The 17,429-nt window shown below is 39.1% G+C and overlaps 1 protein-coding gene across 1 annotated transcript in view; it reads right to left on the bottom strand.

Moving 5' to 3' along the window:
- Positions 1-570: 570 nt before the first annotated feature.
- The window catches only part of fbxl17 (F-box and leucine-rich repeat protein 17), a 356,455-nt gene continuing 339,596 nt past the window's right edge, over positions 571-17,429 (bottom strand). Inside the window, exons 9-10 of the mRNA XM_017702746.2 lie at positions 17,063-17,205; positions 571-2,090 (exon numbers count right to left, since the gene is read on the bottom strand). Coding sequence (XP_017558235.1) covers positions 1,953-2,090; positions 17,063-17,205 — 281 coding nt within the window. The 3' untranslated portion in view covers positions 571-1,952. The remainder of the gene's footprint in view (positions 2,091-17,062; positions 17,206-17,429) is intronic.

Genomic DNA, 17,429 nt, shown 5'->3' with positions numbered 1-17,429 from the left:
TCACTCTTATTGAAGTGGAGAACGCAAAATGCTTCCTGCTCAGGGGTCTCATCTCCTCGCAGACTGAAGGAAGCCGTCTTCCACTGACAGTCAGAAACTCCACGACCCCCTCTTTTAATTGGTATGTAATTGGTTCCTAGGCGCCTCATGGTTGTAAAAACATGGTGCTTTGAAATCGGACGAATCTTTCTGAATCAGCTGAGCTCTGTGTGTTTGTGTGTGTGTGTTTGTGTGTGTGCGTGTGTGTACAGCCCTAGTGACTAATATTGTGATGAGGGAAAGACATCATTGTCCTTCAATGAACATCATAATCTGACAAATGATTACCAAAAAGTCAAAGGTGAATCCTCTCATTAAAGTGGATTTGGGCTGGAAATGCCAGGCTTATCTGTGAGGTAAATAACAAATGGAAATTTTCATGACGAACTCAGAAATTGCTGCGTGGGAGAAAAAAAACAAGGCATTTCATTCACCCGATTAATTTACTGATAATCAAATAAAATCTCAGAGACCTCACACACTCAGAAAGAGAACATACACACTTGGTTTCAAACAGTCTAGGAGCCTTTAGAGAATTAAAATTGTATTTTTTAATCAACTCAAATCCCCAGGTACAGTAAAAGATAACAATATAACTAACCTGCTGCCCCCTTTAACGTGTGATGCAGTGCAACAGCTACAAGAAACTGGCCTCAACTATTTTTACACAATAGGAAAAATACCCTGGTTGTTTGCATAAGAGTATATCACAGACTGGCTATGGAACCAAGAAGGAGGGGAGGGGGGGTGTGAATAAATTCTAAACTCTATAGTTTAAATGGAGCTTTTTAATCATTCCAGAACTTACTTAGATTTCCAGGCAAATACAGATGCCTGGCAACAAAAAATTAATAGGTTATGCAAAAAAAAAAACAAAAAAAAACTGAATAACCCTTGGGTTGTTTTTTTCCCTCAGAAGTCACCCTACATAACTAAACAGCCAAAACAAACTCCAAACCACTGTTTACATTGTCACAAGAGATAAACAACATTACTTTTGAAAGGAAAAAAGAACAGAAGGCATTAATAGAGTCTTCTCCTGCAACATTTGTCTTCTTTTTTTCATTTATAATCCTGGATATGTCACATATAGATATAGAGGGCCATTCCTTCCTGCTATGAGGTCTGCATTCACTGCTGCATTCTTTTTATGAGGTCGCCTACTTCACTGGACTGAAATACTCTGAAACAAAGACTGAAGGTACCATTATATTCGCGAGCCGAGCCCACATTCATCAAGGCGGTTTCTTCTGCACGACTTAGACAATAACACAGATACTGAAGAAGAACTCTAATACTGAAAATATTCAAACTAATCACGGAGGAATCCTCATGTTTTATTGTCACTTGAAGTCTAAACATGTAGCCCTAATGGTCATCTTGACCGTTGTCTGAAATCTTAGAAGGAAAGAAAAAAACTTTATTTCTCTAAGCTACAGTAACCTTTCAGAAGTCTGGAGGAGGAAAAAGATTACAGGTTTTTTAAACCGGTTTATGAAGAGCAGTGCTGGAAATGCAGTGCGTCTACTGAGTTTAGAATCAAACAAAACGAAATCAACGAAGTCAACTCAAACCCACCCAGCCCCCTACATATAACCTGCTCTACAGACACTAATGCTTGAGCTTGAATGTATGTAAAAAGGATGGTTTTGAGTGTGTGCTAGCAAAATATATGCAAGTGTAGTACGTTCTGGATGACTAAAATTTCAAGTCTCAAAGTATCTTGCCCTCATGTGTCCAATAACAGACGTCTGGCAAAAAAAAAAACAACAACAAAAAACATACTAGCTCCAATGAAATGGCTCTAGCACAATGTTAATGCTCTTACAACTGACCAGCTGTGCTGAAAAGGAAGGCAAACATGAGTTCGTGTGTGTGGACTTGACAGTGTAGGAGTGTGTGTATTGTGTTGGCTAGGACGCAGTGGAGGTGTTGGGGCTCCAGCCCATCTGATAGGCCCTCTCCAGCGTCCGCTTACAGTCCTGCATCACTGTGCTGAACACTATGTGCGGATATTGCAGGACCAGTCTCTCCACTGTCTCCTCGTTCACCTTGACAAACACAAGAGCACAGGAAAGGATTCTTTTTAATCCAGAGAACTGCAGTTTTACTCTGTGATCTATTTTTAACCATAATTGCATAATGCGAAATACATGTACGTCAACAGGTTTAAGTTTGTTTTGATGTCAGAAGATAAAGTGAAATGCGAAGGATGGACTTAATCAATTTGTTCATTAAAATTCATCTTAAAGTCTAGAATAGGCATTTTGAAAATATTTGTTGGCTTGGTTTCAATGAGCTATAAACCATTGAAATTATGAAGGGCTGTTGGTCAACACATCAATTTGCTCACTCTGATACTATACAACTCACAAAATAGTTTCACAGCAGTTCCCAAGTAAATGATGGTAGTTACTAAATAATACGTCTTAAAAATAATAACTGAACAAACAGCCTTGGGGCGTAGGGTCAAGGTGGGGATAGGGCGGGGGGGTTGACTTGCTGGGGGGAGAGGGGAGTGGCGGGGCCGGGTGGCTATTCTTAAGTCTGTAGGGGTTATGGTTAGTGTTGGGAGCGTTACAGCTGGGGGTGTTATATGGGGGGGTTGGATTGGGTGAGTTAGGGGATTACAATTAAGGTGGGTGATATTAGGATTGGAGGGTTAGGGTTGTGGTTGGGTGGGGTTAAACAGAGTATAAGAAGAAGTGTTACAGAATCAGAGTCACTGAGTTATTTTGAAGTATGTTATACATACATAGTATGACATACTAATACTGACATTCATGAAAAACTGTCCAGACAAGTACAAAGATCATGAAACATTTTCAAGAATATAAGACATTAAACAATAGAACAGAATAAACAGAATTTATACATGAACAAGTAGAATGGTGTACATCATCAGGGACCTAAGACGGTTAATACTAGTGGTGCTATTTCTAATGCGCAAAGAGCCACACTTTAGACACTGATGATTGCCTACAAAGCCGAAAATGGACCAGCCCCTCTCTAATTGAGGCAATGATCAATGCTTTTTGAGTTTCAAGTACAGCTCGGCTTGACCCACCACCCGTCAAGACTTGTGGAAGACAGGCATCAAGACTCAAGAGATCCCTGTCAGGTGCGGTGATATCAGGCGTTGTGCATTTTGACTCTTTCTTGTTTCTGGCAGTATCTTAGCTCAAGGATATCTTTAGACTCTAGCCCGTCTGCACAAGCCAGGGACGAATCTTTTGAGTGGATAACAAAGCACTTTTGTACGTCGCTCTTGAAAAGAGCATCTGCTAACTGCCATAAATGTAAACTTTGTACCATCTCCTTCTCTGCCAAGTCTTTTTGTAAACTTGGACATTTTACAGTAACAAAAATGAAAAGTCACAACACCATGTGATAAATATATCTACAGAAATTTTCATTCGAAAAAGATTAACTAGCTTGCCTGAGGTGTGACCTACTGCGTTAGTGTCACATATGAAGAAAACATAGGATTCCGCCTGTCGTTTCAGGACGCGCTGCGTTTACAGCACTTACCAACCTACAGCTTTTGAAGAGTGGCACGCGCAGTGCGGGTCCTGGAGAGAATACAGACACGTTCCGAACTCTCTGAGATAATTACCCTTGTCCTCTGAGGCACTGAGTCAAAACAACTTTCCACCCTTTAACTTTCATCATGTACAATGTCAACAGTGTGGCACTCGGATTACGAATGAACAGCACGGGCCCCAGGAGAGCCTCTCTAATTGTTCTTCATTATAAGCAATCATAAATCTTTCCAGAGTGAAAATGAACATGAACATCACAAACAATCACATGCACAGCGAGGCCAGACAAAAGTGCAGAACTGTACAGAGAAGTTTGAAAAGGTTTGGTGAAAAGATCCTGCATTGGTCAAGATCACTGTCAAATACATGTAAATATAGAGGTGAGCAATTTAAATTACACGGTTACAAATGAAGGTGCTGTAAAGGGTTTGTTGGAGGGATAACATAAAACAGACACTCTGGGCTCCCTAAATAAACTTTTTGGATGATTCTTTGTAAATGAGATGTTTATGTTGATACTTATTTATTTATTTATCTATCCATCCATCCATCCATTCCTTCATTTCTTTTTCCCTCTTTAGTTTTAGTTAGATTTAACATCCAATCATACCTCATATTTGCTTTTAAAGTAGCAGTTTCAGTTTAGTTTCTATTCAGTTTCATTTTTGATTTTCAATATAATAAAAACTGTGATGTTAAGTAATTCATAAAGACAGAACAAACATTTCATGTAACATACAAATCTACACACTATTAGTGATTTTTTTTTTACACACTGTATATAGTGACAAAAACTTTGTGCCTCAAAGCGAAACTCCGTCTTGTTGAGATTCTTGCCTCTATGAACATCTGCACTGCATCTGTCAGGAACCACCCTTATTTAATTTCCAATCAAACTGGCCATTACGTACAATTTTTCAGATATTTCCGAATTTCTAACTAGATGTGAGATAATCCACTTGCACAAAGAAGGGTAGTGTCAAAGAAAAATAAGGATCCCTAAATGGGACTACAAAAAAACAAAAGACAACTGGGACTCCTAACAGCCACACAAAACCTGCAGACCACCAAAACTCTCACCAGCAGATATACTTAAGATGCACTGAAAGCTTTCATCTTTAAGAGATAGGAGAAAATAGAGGTCCACGTTTGCTTTAGATCTGAAAGAATCCACAGATGTTTCTGTTCATCCTTCCACTGTGAGAAGACAACTCAACACTATGGGTCTGAAAGGATGTGATGCTGTCGAGAAGCTGTTATGGATAAAAGTAGAGAAAAATATAAAAAACTGCACTAAAAACACAAACTGGCCATCTGAGACATTTTATGGATCCCTGCAGATTTCTTTAAAAAACTGACATCACCTAAAAAGAATGAAAGCTGTATAAGGCAAAGGTTGAACACAGAAAACACTGCAAAATTATATATTTCAATATTCAGGCTTTGTGCCATTTGCTGTTCAATATGTGTTTTCTGGTTTGGACAGCGCAACATGAATAGATTGCACTTTGACTGGAAATGAAATAAATGAAAGGGCGGCCTCTGATTATGACCTAATACTGTATGTCTTCATGCTTGTGATGTTCAGATTCCCTTTTGCGATCAAAGCCAACAGGTACATCTGTTTTAGTCAGAAACCGACACATTCTGAGTCATGGAAAACTGGCCTATATGTTTGCTGTTTGCAACTTTAGCAAAGCTAAATTAGCACAACAGTAGACCGTGTTCAATCAACCAGCAATCTTTACTTCAAGAGGAGTCAAACACAGACAGCATGCACTGAAAATATACACTCACCGGCCACTTTATTAGGTACAATTGCATTAGGTTTATTAGGTTCAATTGCTTGTTAACACAAACAGCTAGTCAGCCAATCAAATGGCCGCAACTCAGTGCATTTAGGCATGTAGAGGTGGTCAAGACAACTTGCTGAAGTGCAGACCGAGCATCAGAATGGGGAAGAAAGGGGATTTCAGTGACTTTGAACGTGACGTGGTTGTTGGTGCCAGACGGGCTGGTCTGAGTATTTCAGAAACTGCTGATCTACTGGGATTTTCACACACAACCATCTCTAGGGTTTACAGAGAACGGTCCGAGAAAGAGGAAATATCCAGTGAGCGGTCAGTTGTGTGGACGAAAATGCCTTGTTGATGTGAGAGGTCAGAGGAGAATGGGCAGACTGGTTCCAGATGATAGAAAGGCAACAGGAACTCAAATAACCAAACAAAATCTCTGAGGAACGTTTCCAACACCTTGTTGAAAGTCTGCCACGAAGAATTAAGGCAGTTCTGAAGGCAAAAGGGGGTCCAACCTTTTACTAGCAAGGTACCTAATAAAGTGGCTGGTGAGTGTAAATAGTGAAGTTTTTGTTCTCAAGTTCTATGTTGTTTTGTTTGTGTTACAATGGACATTATAGATTTAGCTTTAATGGTTTTGGAAACAGTCATTTTTGTTCTTATTGCAGTTAACAAGTACTAGAACTGTATGTCCAGGCCAAGAGCCACTTAGGAACCTTTCCTTTTAACAGTACATGAAGTGAAGCAGGTAAATCAAGAGTCTTTGGTTTAGTGAAGGACTTTAGTGTATCCTGGATAAAGTAGATTCTACTGAGTTACAAAACATCGCAAATGCATCATACTACACCTTGCTCAAGCTTGCATCACACAAGAGTTAGTGTTAAGCTCTCCAAACAAAGCATACAAAATAACAGGTTCAGAACACTAACTCAGTGCATGTGCTGTCAAAACAAGAGAAGATCCATATAAAAGCCTTTCCACCAGAGATTAATGTTTTTAATCTCGCAGAGATATCTGAAGTTGTGGCTCCTGATCGCTGAGGTTCTTCTTATTATGTATTTTTTTTCCTAAGTTTTTATCTTCAAAGACTTTAATCTTTGGATCAGAGAGCTTCTTAATATCGTCTGACAAGCAATGTGTGGCTGTGACCAAGGACAAAGTGAAATCTAATACCCAGTCAAAGCCACAGCACTGTATTGTACTGTATCCGCCATCGAGTACCCTTTTGTAGAGACACCAATATTTCTTCACATGGATCGTTTCTCAGAGCCATATGTCTGGAGACGAATGCTAAGCCAAGCCATACTGGCCTGATATATTGCTCTGTAGTTTTATGCTGTTGTTCTGACCTACGTGAAGAGAGCAGATTTTCCAAAATACTTAAATATGCCATATACAGCATACCCATGCTACACAGCAATAACAAATACAGTGCAGATATCACAAGTTCCATAACCACATTTTTGCTTTTATAGCCCAGTATAAAAACCTATTGGTGATGTAAATGCACTACTGGGGCTACATTTGCTTTTACCAACAACTTTCTCAAGACTTCAGCCCACTAAAACACTTCATAAAACTGTCAGATCTCACCATGTGTCGCAGAGCAAAATCTCACTATCCCAACAATAAAAGACTTGAAAGTGCTATATGAATACAGAGCGAGGAAATAAAGAACAAGCTAATATTAAAAGCACATTAAAGGCTCTCAGATGTTTATGGTTTTGGATGATCACAACTTATAAGATGTTAAAATTTCAACAGATGAGCTGCTCATGCGGAACATACTGTGCTTAGAAGTAGAATATGTTCACAACAGAACAACTCTGGGTCATTTATACAAAGTGTGATTTAACTGTTGTGCTGGTTTTATGGACTTTAAAAGGAAAACGCTTGCAAATAGGCAACATTTAGCTAAATTACCTTTGAAAGTGCATGCTAAACAGCTTTCGCCTCAAGCTTGAAGCCCTTCTTTTGAGTACGTGAAGAGCACACAAAGCTAGATCTCAGTAACGGCCTGCACAAACAGATTTATAGCACCTCTAATGCTGCCCGCGCTCCATCACCGGTTGTAATGACTGGCAAATATTTCCCTGGGTTTGATAGAGACTGAAAGAAAGCCCACCGGAGACCAGGATGTGGTCTGGGAGATGTGAGCTGAGATGTTTGAATTTGAGGCTGAAGCCGTGAAGTAAGAGGGCCTTCGTATTTTATGCCGTGGTAACGTTCGCAAAGCTGTCTTCAGTCCCAAATGATAGCTTAAATCACCACGAGACACAAGACAGCCCGCGTGGAAGAAAATGTGGCTGTTTCTGTTGGAAAAGTGGTCAGGTATAACTAAACACAACGCAGCCTGAAAATGTTACATTGCAGAGACCTGACGTCACGTTCCGGGAAATGCGCTTGATGCTTTTTGTGAGAAGAATGGCTGAGCGAGGCTGACAGACGTGCGCACTCGAGTGCTCTTTTGGTTCCTGACATTTAGCCTCCATTTATAGAAACAAATCCAAATCTAAATTTAAAGTGACTGCCACAAGTTAGACGGTTTGTTCTTTTGCGGTTGATGAAATAATAAATCCTGAAACACATGAAGAAAACTAATTAGTGCCATTTGAGTAAAGCTGTCATCCTTTAGCAGCCATAAAAGTAAGAAACAGCAGGCAGCCACGGAGCTGAACTCAGCTTTGAGTGCTTACTTCATTTCTGCTTTTCCAAGTTCAAGACCTGTTTTTACTTTTACCAGACTTCATCTCACAGATGCTGTGACTGGTCACGAGCACAGCAGTTTGGTTAAAGCTTTTTGATGAGATTGGATGATTTTATTATTATGTTATGTTTGTCTCTGAGGTTTACTTATGGCATCTGTGCAGTTTTCTGTACTTAAAATCAACGTAATTAGCTTCTACATCTGCATTTTCAACTTTATTTTTATCCCTCCGAATTAAACAAGCTGTTCTGTTACTTCTGTTAAAGCTGATTTATGTAAATCAGGCCTGTTCTGATTCAAAAAGCAGTCCGAGCTGAAACACTCCTCATAACTTCATAACTGAATTGGCGGGACTAAACTGATGAATAGGTGGAAGTGACATCACAAACAGTTAATTTAAAAGAAGCTGTTACTGCAGCTCAGTTTCCATATTTTGACTGAGGAGTGAATAGTATGTTATGAAATTTTAACAATACTTCACTAAATTCTTATTTGAAGTGCTCACACGCTACATTTTCCTGTTTTTTCTTGATGTCTGCTTAAGTCATTTGTGCACTTTTCTGTATAAATGTCATAATTAATTTCTACATGAATATTTTACAACGTCTCTTTATCACTAACAATTAAACCGTTTGTTTTCATTACTGTTCCTCTCAGACTTATATATGTAAACGACCTCTGCCCGGTATTATGCATCGCTGAAAAACACAGTCCACTTTAAAACACTCCTTAAAGCTTCAGTGTGACTGTGCAGGGCCAAACTGCTGTAGGCTTTATAGGCTGGTATGTGCATGTGTTGTTTTTTTGTGGCATCACAAAAACAATGAAATGGGCTGGGTTTGCCGCTGTGTTTCCTTATTTGGACCAATGATTTTGTTTTTCCATAATAAAGAACCATGTAGGTTCTGTGTATAGGAGAAGCTGGCAGGTACCCCTGATTGCCCAACACCACTGTAGAGAGAAACTAAACCAGCCCTCCGCCCAAAAGACAGGGCCAAATGAGCATTCTTGGACTCTTGGCTACAGATGACTGTGGTCTGCAGTCACTGTCTGTATTCAAGTCTGTCTTAAGCCAGGGTTATGTATTTCTGGTAGGCTGGTACGTTGTTTTTTTTTTTTTTTTTTAACTGGATCTGGATGTAATCTAGTGTATGCAGGTCAGTGACTCAAATCTGAATGTATCTCATCAATAGCCAGAGTAAATCTGACACTGCAAAAAAAGCCCACAGTGTTTCTTTTGCTATCTGCAAAAGCTGTTTGTTGTTTTGTGAGGTTGGGGTGTTCAGGACAGTATCAAGTCAGAAGTAAGGTGGTCCTTAGCGAATGATTTTCATCTTTTTGGTGGTCATAAAAGTCTACAAACATCAGATAAAAAGTGGGAGATTATTCAGGTTGTTATCTAATCTGGTTGTATTTTTGTAATCTGTAATCTGGATGAGGATTGAGCGGATTTAACGATTTAAGTGACCATTGACTTTCCTTCTAAACCAAAGAAGGAAAGTTTGGATGCCAAGCTTGTCTGATTGACTAAATGTGGTGTGATTGGACAAATTTTTCAAAAAAAGATGTGAAGCATATACAAAACTTTAGCAAGCTATACCACCCCTAGTGACCTTGAAATGCCGTTTTTTGAACAACTTGCTCTTTATTTCCGTGTGAGATGCAAATCGGCAACTCTTATTCTTAACTGGTGGATCTGTGGATACAATCTGTTCCTGTATCTGCTTACAAAGCACCGGCTTTAAGTTATGGGTGGCTACTGCGGTCTCTTAGCCGCGCTCCTCTCTGCCTTCCTCTCCTCCATTACTATCATAACTTCTACTCTGCTCCTAAACATTGTTTTCCTTGTCTCATTTCATGCTGATGCCGTGCATATCACTCAACTCTGCTGATATTTACTTTGACTCTAAAAGACTTGAGGTGCTGAATGGGGTGCAGGGGGAACTTTTAAGACGAGAACAGTCCAATTAGAGTGTCCAAAAATCTCAAAGAACCTCCAGTGTGCTTTACCACAGATGAGAAATACTTTTGTCAAAGCAAAGTGTTTTAGGATGAAATGTGCTGGAAGTTGCTAGGCCGTGGTGGGAAGCTATTCTTACTAGAAAAGCACGGTGGCCTGTTTTGGATTTTGCGGCGAGGCAACAGCGTTGCGAAGTGTTATTGTTGAAACAGAACAGACCCTTGAAAGTTCTGCAACTCTCAGATCGAAGTTTCACAGGTTATGTGCGCTGACCTGTAAACAAAATGGGCCATAATTTTCTCTCCCAGCGTTTAGAAAACCCCTAGTGATCGACTTTTGGACTATACGCGCACACACATGCACCAAAAAAAAAACCCTCTACCACTGACTGAGAAAAGAATCCGTGAAAAATATGACATTTCAATTCCCGTATAATAAGACTTATTGAACAACGAAATTGTATTTTACTGAGGAAAGAATGCTGGAGTGTACAAAGAGTGCTTGTTAAAGTCAGCTAATTTCTCTTTGATAAAAAGGAATGAGCTTTCACTGAGCCCTTGACACTCTGCATCAAAGTCTGTGAAGAACTGAGCGAGGCCTTAAGAGAATTGATTTGATTATTTTGGCCGGCCTGGATCAATAGCATTCTTTCACAGTCCAAGTCTCCATACATTTAGCCCAAGGGCAGGAGAGAAATCAGCAGTGTTGAGGAGCGTGCCATCTCAATTTCTGACTGCTGCGCTATGAACCAAATGAAAGGAAATAGTACAAATTCCATCCACATTGAGCGTTTAGCACTTGTTGAAAAGACGAACATGAAGGACGGCATTCTGTCGATATGTGTGTTCACACCAAACAATGCACTGAACTGGACAGTCTAGCTCTTAGCCACAAAAAACGAAGGGCGGGTTGCTGCATGGTATCTGTTTTTTCATACCTTCAAGCCATCTCCAAATATAAAATATTTCAAGACATCATTCAAATATTAATCCATGTGTCTAACAACTGCTAAATGTTAAAAATGGAAGGAGAAGCTGGCTAAGCAGTAGCTTAGCTAGCATTAAAACAGCTCTGCTTACCATAAAACATTTGATTCTGGCTAACTAAGGCAATTTAAAGGAATGGATTAACCTTGTCTGATCCAATGGTGCTTGCATCTGTAGCCCGATTGGTAAACTTAATGTTAGCTTAGCAAGCAGACCACACACAGCAGCACCGGTTTGCTTCTGACTAACCGAGAGAGCAAAGTTTGAGTCACTGGTGTTGGAGTGACAGAAAGCTGAAATAAAACCTGTTCTGTGGTGTTTGAGACTTCAGTGTTTTGGCTTACTAAGGATAGCTTTGTTTGCAGGCCAAACATGCCACACACCACAGTACAGGTGTGGTTTCAGCAAACCGATGCTAAAATGACACCCTTTAGATGATATATGAGACTGCAAACTGAAGTGACTGGTGTTAGAGTGAGAGCCGAAACTGAACCGTGTTAATTGGGACTGTAGTGTATTGACAAAGCTAATGATAGCACCAATGTGCCATAAACAGGCTTGGTTAAGCTGATGATAAAATGACGCTCATTTAGAGGATATCCAAGAGTGCAAATTTGAGTGGTTGGTGTTAGCTTGAAAGCTGAAATCGAACTTGTTGTGTGTGTGGCTCTTAGCTGATGCTGAGCCACTGTCATGCTTAGTTTTTCTAAATATTTTTCTAGTTCTGATTTTCCCATCGTTGATGATCAACACCATCACTGGTGAACTCCCACACCACCAATTAGTGACCCCTCTAAAATATAAAGGGATGAAATGTGTTTTTTTTTTTTTTTTTGGATATCAGCTTGCTTTATCAGTGTTACAGTCTAGCCCAAAAGCAACTGCAGCAACAAAAATACAAATAAGATGATGACTGCATGGGCGCATTAGCTGCGTGGAAAGATAATTTACAGAGTAATTACATTTTTCATGGGACCACGGCTAAGTAAATGGTGCTGACCCTCAACAGTAAGAGGCGAGAGAAGAAGGACAGCAGTCTTAACAGGGAAAATTCTCTTTCAAAAGCACAAATAGTCCAAATACACAAAATGAAAGACATTATGCTGTTCATTGGCAGAAGGCCAGGTCATTTTAGTGTCAAGAAATGATTCAATTTGCCAGAGAAACTGCTAAAATCTCAGTGGGTAGGCTACTGATGATGTGCAAAAACACATAGTGGCTTATCCATGAATAACACAGCCAAGTACTTTAATAAAAGTTAAATCTGCATATTTTTGCATACAGCCGTTATAAATAAACATTATTTACAACTTGGTTTCACACAGGTGAGTTTCTGTTTGGACAATCACCCGTGTTTGCATGTCAGTCAAATAACCCCTTCCTGTAAAAGCTGGTAGTTCTTTGCAATGACGCATACACTGTATGGCTCTCATATTCATAACCAAAAACCTATTTTCTAATGGAAAAAAAAAACATTGTTGGATAGTAAGAATAGGTTCATGTCCTCTACAGGGAGCAAAATCACAAGATTGTAATGTTTAATTACTGTTTATTTGCTGAATTTAACACATCGAGAAAGAAATTAAATATAAAATGTGCTCTGTTACGCTGTGTCACTGTATTGCAAGGGATTGCTGAGAGCTACCACCCTAGTGAATTCAGATCCAGTACACTTGGCTCTAATATTCAGATTCCCCTGAAGGCCTTCATTACCTGGATAGATTAGTGTTAGATAACAACTCTGCCAGGACTGGAAACCGCTGCAGTATAGCACTTATAGAAAATTAATAAAACATGTAATTTGACTGGGGGTGTTCAAAGTTTTGCAGATGAGCATATCTAAAGAGGCTAGACAGTCTTAGTGCACAGCACCCATCAGAACATGTTTTTTGGTGTAGAAACAAATGTTTTGTAAGACATTACTTTGACGATAGCACTACATTCATTAAAAGCTTTGATAAAGGCATAATGGACATGTATTTTATTTACTTTTGTATGAATTTATGGTGAATATCTCGAGGACATTGTGTCCCGCATGATTTTTACTCAAAAAAAAAATTTCTTACCATCTAACAGAAACACTGGGTATGAGAAAACATCATGAGCCAGCTGTGCCCCATCCTTTCATACCAGAGGTTCATTCATTTACTTCCCAGTCTAATACACCAAGGAGTAATTAATACAGAGTATTTCATTCCTCTCATTTTTCTTCTGATTTCTTCTGACTGCCTTTGTTGTTCATGCCATATTAAATGCACATTAACACCTCTCCAACTGACTAAATCCAAATAGAGCACTCGGATGAGGAAGATTAATTTTGAGAAAAACTAAGTTCTTTGTGTACTGAGCCTCTTATTCATAGGCCAAATGGTTAAACAAAATGCTCACACACTTGTCACTGGTTTATATTCATTTGCAGATAATTTCATAATTTTCATAAAGAAGCATGACTAGCACGGCTGTATTTGGCCTAATGAGGTACCTCATAAAAAACTAATCAGACTGAACATAATCTGCATTTTCAGCCTAGCCAATGCAGAAAAAAATATTCCAATATTACTACCACTGTTACTATTAATAACAGTAATAATAATATCAATAATAATAGTGACAGTAGCGACAGTAGTAATTAAAAAGAGTCTAAAAACAAACTGTCAAACATTCTTTATCCTTTTAAGTATCCTTATCTAACATATTGTAGCTCTGTACATTTCTGTACAGTACTGTGCAAAAGTCAGAGACCAAACTTATTTATTTTATTTCCAATCAAAAAGTCATTTTTCAGTGTCAGAAAAAAGCACATTTAACAGAAAAATTTCACAGAAGCCGCAACAACTAAATATAATGTCAAATCTATCCGCATTTTGCCTTCATTACAGCTTCCATTCTTTTTCGGAAGACTTGCTTTTAGTTTTCAACGAAATCTGCAGGGATATTTTTCCACACATCCAAAGCTCAGTCCAAGAAGTTGGTTGTATTTTCTGATTCTCATAATCCAAGTAATACCAGCTACACATTTAGACCTGTGTCTAAGATGCCCATTTTTAGTGTCCTAGATCAAAGTTCTCCTTTTTTGTCTACTTTTTGTTCTCTGAAACAGCTTCTTGACAGCTACACATCTTTTCAGACTCAAAGTGTTGAATTGTCAGTGGAAGGATGGACAGAAACACTTTTTTTCATCTCTGAAGCCAGAGTGGAGCTTGAGTTTTGACGATGAAAGTGCTGTTTATCGGATGGCTTTGATGGACTACCAAGGCTTGCATGGTTGTTATGTGTCCCATTTTCTCGGTTTCAATTAATTTATCTGTTAAATCATTTGTTACACTTTTTTTTTCAGTTTGGCTTTCCTCTTTCTAACGCAAGTGGATTATCTCATCTAATCTCAGATGTATCTGTTGGTCATTTTAAAAGCACATGAGAAAAACATCTAAAGGCAGCTAAGGTGTGTTTGGGTAGTTGCTTGTGCAAATGTTGACAGGAACATAATGTCAGTGAGAGCTTTGAGGACAGCCTTTGTCAGGCAGATGCAGCTGTAACTTGTTGGTTTTAAAAGTGGAATAATTAAAGCAGCAGAAGGTGCAAAATAGTAAAAAGTGAAAAAACGGAATACTGATGGATTTGTTTTCATACTTTTGCATTTACATATTTTTTTCTGACAATGAAAAACGAACAACTTGTACTTAATAGACTTGTACATGTATAAAGACAAACCTGAACTGAATTAAATGTTGACAGCAACTTAAACTTTAAGAAGCCTGGAGCTATAGCTGAACCTACAAATGACATCACATGTCAGGCAAGAAATGTTGTTTACCCTTTTTTCAGAATGTGGTTTCATCCCACAGGCATGTGGCAGATACCCGTGCCCTGATACCATCAGTCTTTTAGCGAGCACTCACATTACAACATTACCATTTGCTGTAATCTGCATCACAACTGCACTCCACTGTGTACTTTCACGTGGGAGGACTTCCAAATCTGCAAATTGTTCAATGGAACTAATATGCTAACATGGTCCTTAAATAGGGTTAACTTGAAACTGAAGCAGTTGTCTCTACTGTGAGGCCTCAGGCCCTATAAAGCAAGAAAGTACACCCACCCATGGACACAGTCATGGGAATCTAGCAGAGCAGCACTCTTAAGCTGCATTTTATGCTGCATAGCCAGTAAAACCCATTCACAGGGTAGACTGAGGACTTGAGGACTGCCTGGAGTACAACAAATGACCAGGATCTCTTAACTTCAGAAACACTTAGAAATTCTTTGGAGTATTTTCTTAAGGTTTCTGTAATCAAAAATGAAATATTTCTAAGTAACAGAACTGTTGGGCCTAATTTATTAAAGCCCTCAGCAGACACAAAATGTATAAGGCTGTGCAAAGCCAGTGCACCAGACACCATCTCCATAAAGAGCAATCATGATTCAGTTTTCAGTCAGATTTTAATCAAACTGCAGCGACTAACTATTTCAATGTGTGATGTAAGGTTTAATAAAGGGGGATCTATTGAAACAACTCTCGAGACAATAGTTCTTAGGACATAAAGTCATTGACTCTCATCTGACTTCAAGAAATTAACCTAAATACAAACCAGACAGATTCTCATCCTGACAATAAAAGTTGTACTAATGAGTTCATTTCCATGCACCCTAATTATATCAAACGCTTGCAGGAAAGCAACATGCTATAAATTTCCAGGAGAAACTTGGAAAAGAGGGGCCAAAGAAAAATCTCATCTTGTCTTGACAGCTCAAGTGAAAAATATCAAACAAATGCTGAGTTTCTGTCCATGGGAAATTAGTATTGGAAAGCATGTCCTGTTGAAAACAGACTTTTCTTATGAATGTGCCTCGTTACCTAATGAGAGCCAGGCAAAGTGCTGGTTAGAAAGCTAAACTTTCAGCATTCATTTTTCTTACACTTCCACCAAAACAGTGCTAGAAGGTGTGTATCATTACCTGATGATTAGGGTTGCTGCACAATTTTCTAAAAAACAAATATAATGCTATTTAACCCTCTGGGGTCCACAAATGACTCTGCGCATCAAAGTTGATGTTTCTATATAAGCTTCCCTATCAATGTGATAGCACAATGCAGAAATACAGATCAAGCATTTTCTCAGTCTGTAAAGTCCGCCTTTTCAATTTCGTCTTATCACGAGACTCTACATGACTCACATTCAGAATAATGAGGATATGAAGAGGGGTTGAAATGCATGTTATCGGCCTCTCACTGTGTGTCTGTCGTTTTGTGTGAAACTTTTTGGAAAGAATTGACAGATAATGGAGTGTTTTGATATGAAACATGGGTATTGTGTTATATGCAAGCGCCTTTAGAGGCGAATTTAAGAAGATATACAGAAATTGAGAAGATGCCCTTAGACCCCAGAGGGTCTTCTGAGACTTTAGCAAAGCAAAAATAGTGCAGTTTGAACCGTACAGGAGCGCATGCATGCAACTACTGCATACATTAATGTCTGTTAAAAGTGCTGAAAACCACAGATGTATGTATTGAGACTATCATGAGACATCCTCGCAGTCTGCTGAGGACCACAATCACTGTCAGCTGGATAGTTTTACTTGCTTGAGTGTTTTGAATTAGTTTAATATACAAAATGATTCATTCAGAATCATCTTAGTATTTAATCTGGAGTCCCAATGCCCTCACCCGATTATTCAATATGGAGTATCAGCTGATATGGAGTCTGATATGATCTTTGTGTTTATATATATATATATAATATTGCTGCACAATTATGCCAGGCTGCTAATTGATACCAAAATGAATTGACCTGAATTTTGGGAATATGCCTAATATGTCATTCTGGATTGATATCTTTACATTTTAGACTTAAAAAAAAACAAAAAAACAAACAAGAAAGAACCGTTTGGTGCTTATTTATACTGGTGTTTGCACGTGTTGCACACACACCGCATTACCAGCGCATTACCCACTCATTCTGAATGATGGATTCATATTCATTATGTACCTACAGCGCTGCAGTGTTTATGTGGAGTGGCCCTAAAGAGCTTACCTTATCACACCTCATCAGGCCTAGGTAGCGCAGAGACTTGCTGCTCTTGGCGATCTGGGTAGCTCCCTGATCTGTGATCTCCTTACACCAGCCTGCATCCACCGTCTCGATAGTGCTGCTGTACTGCCCGATGGCTATCAGTGCTAGAGAGAGTGAGAGAGATGGACTTTCAGTCATTGGTGGCACAGGGCAACAACAGATGAACCTATAGATGACGATACAAATACCAGCACATGGCAAACTGTCAACCGCGACTAATGCAACATTGCATCATACAGATGACAAGAGCCTGCAGCTCATATTTTCTCAGTGTGGGCTGCTGTTTGCTTTAAAGCCTCGCTCTGCTGATCCATCACTGCACTGCTGA

This window comes from Pygocentrus nattereri, chromosome 28, assembly GCF_015220715.1.
Source record: "Pygocentrus nattereri isolate fPygNat1 chromosome 28, fPygNat1.pri, whole genome shotgun sequence".
NCBI lineage: Eukaryota > Metazoa > Chordata > Actinopteri > Characiformes > Serrasalmidae > Pygocentrus > Pygocentrus nattereri.
The sequence above is the reverse complement of the archived record's forward strand: the minus strand, read 5'-3'. Positions and strand labels throughout refer to the sequence as shown.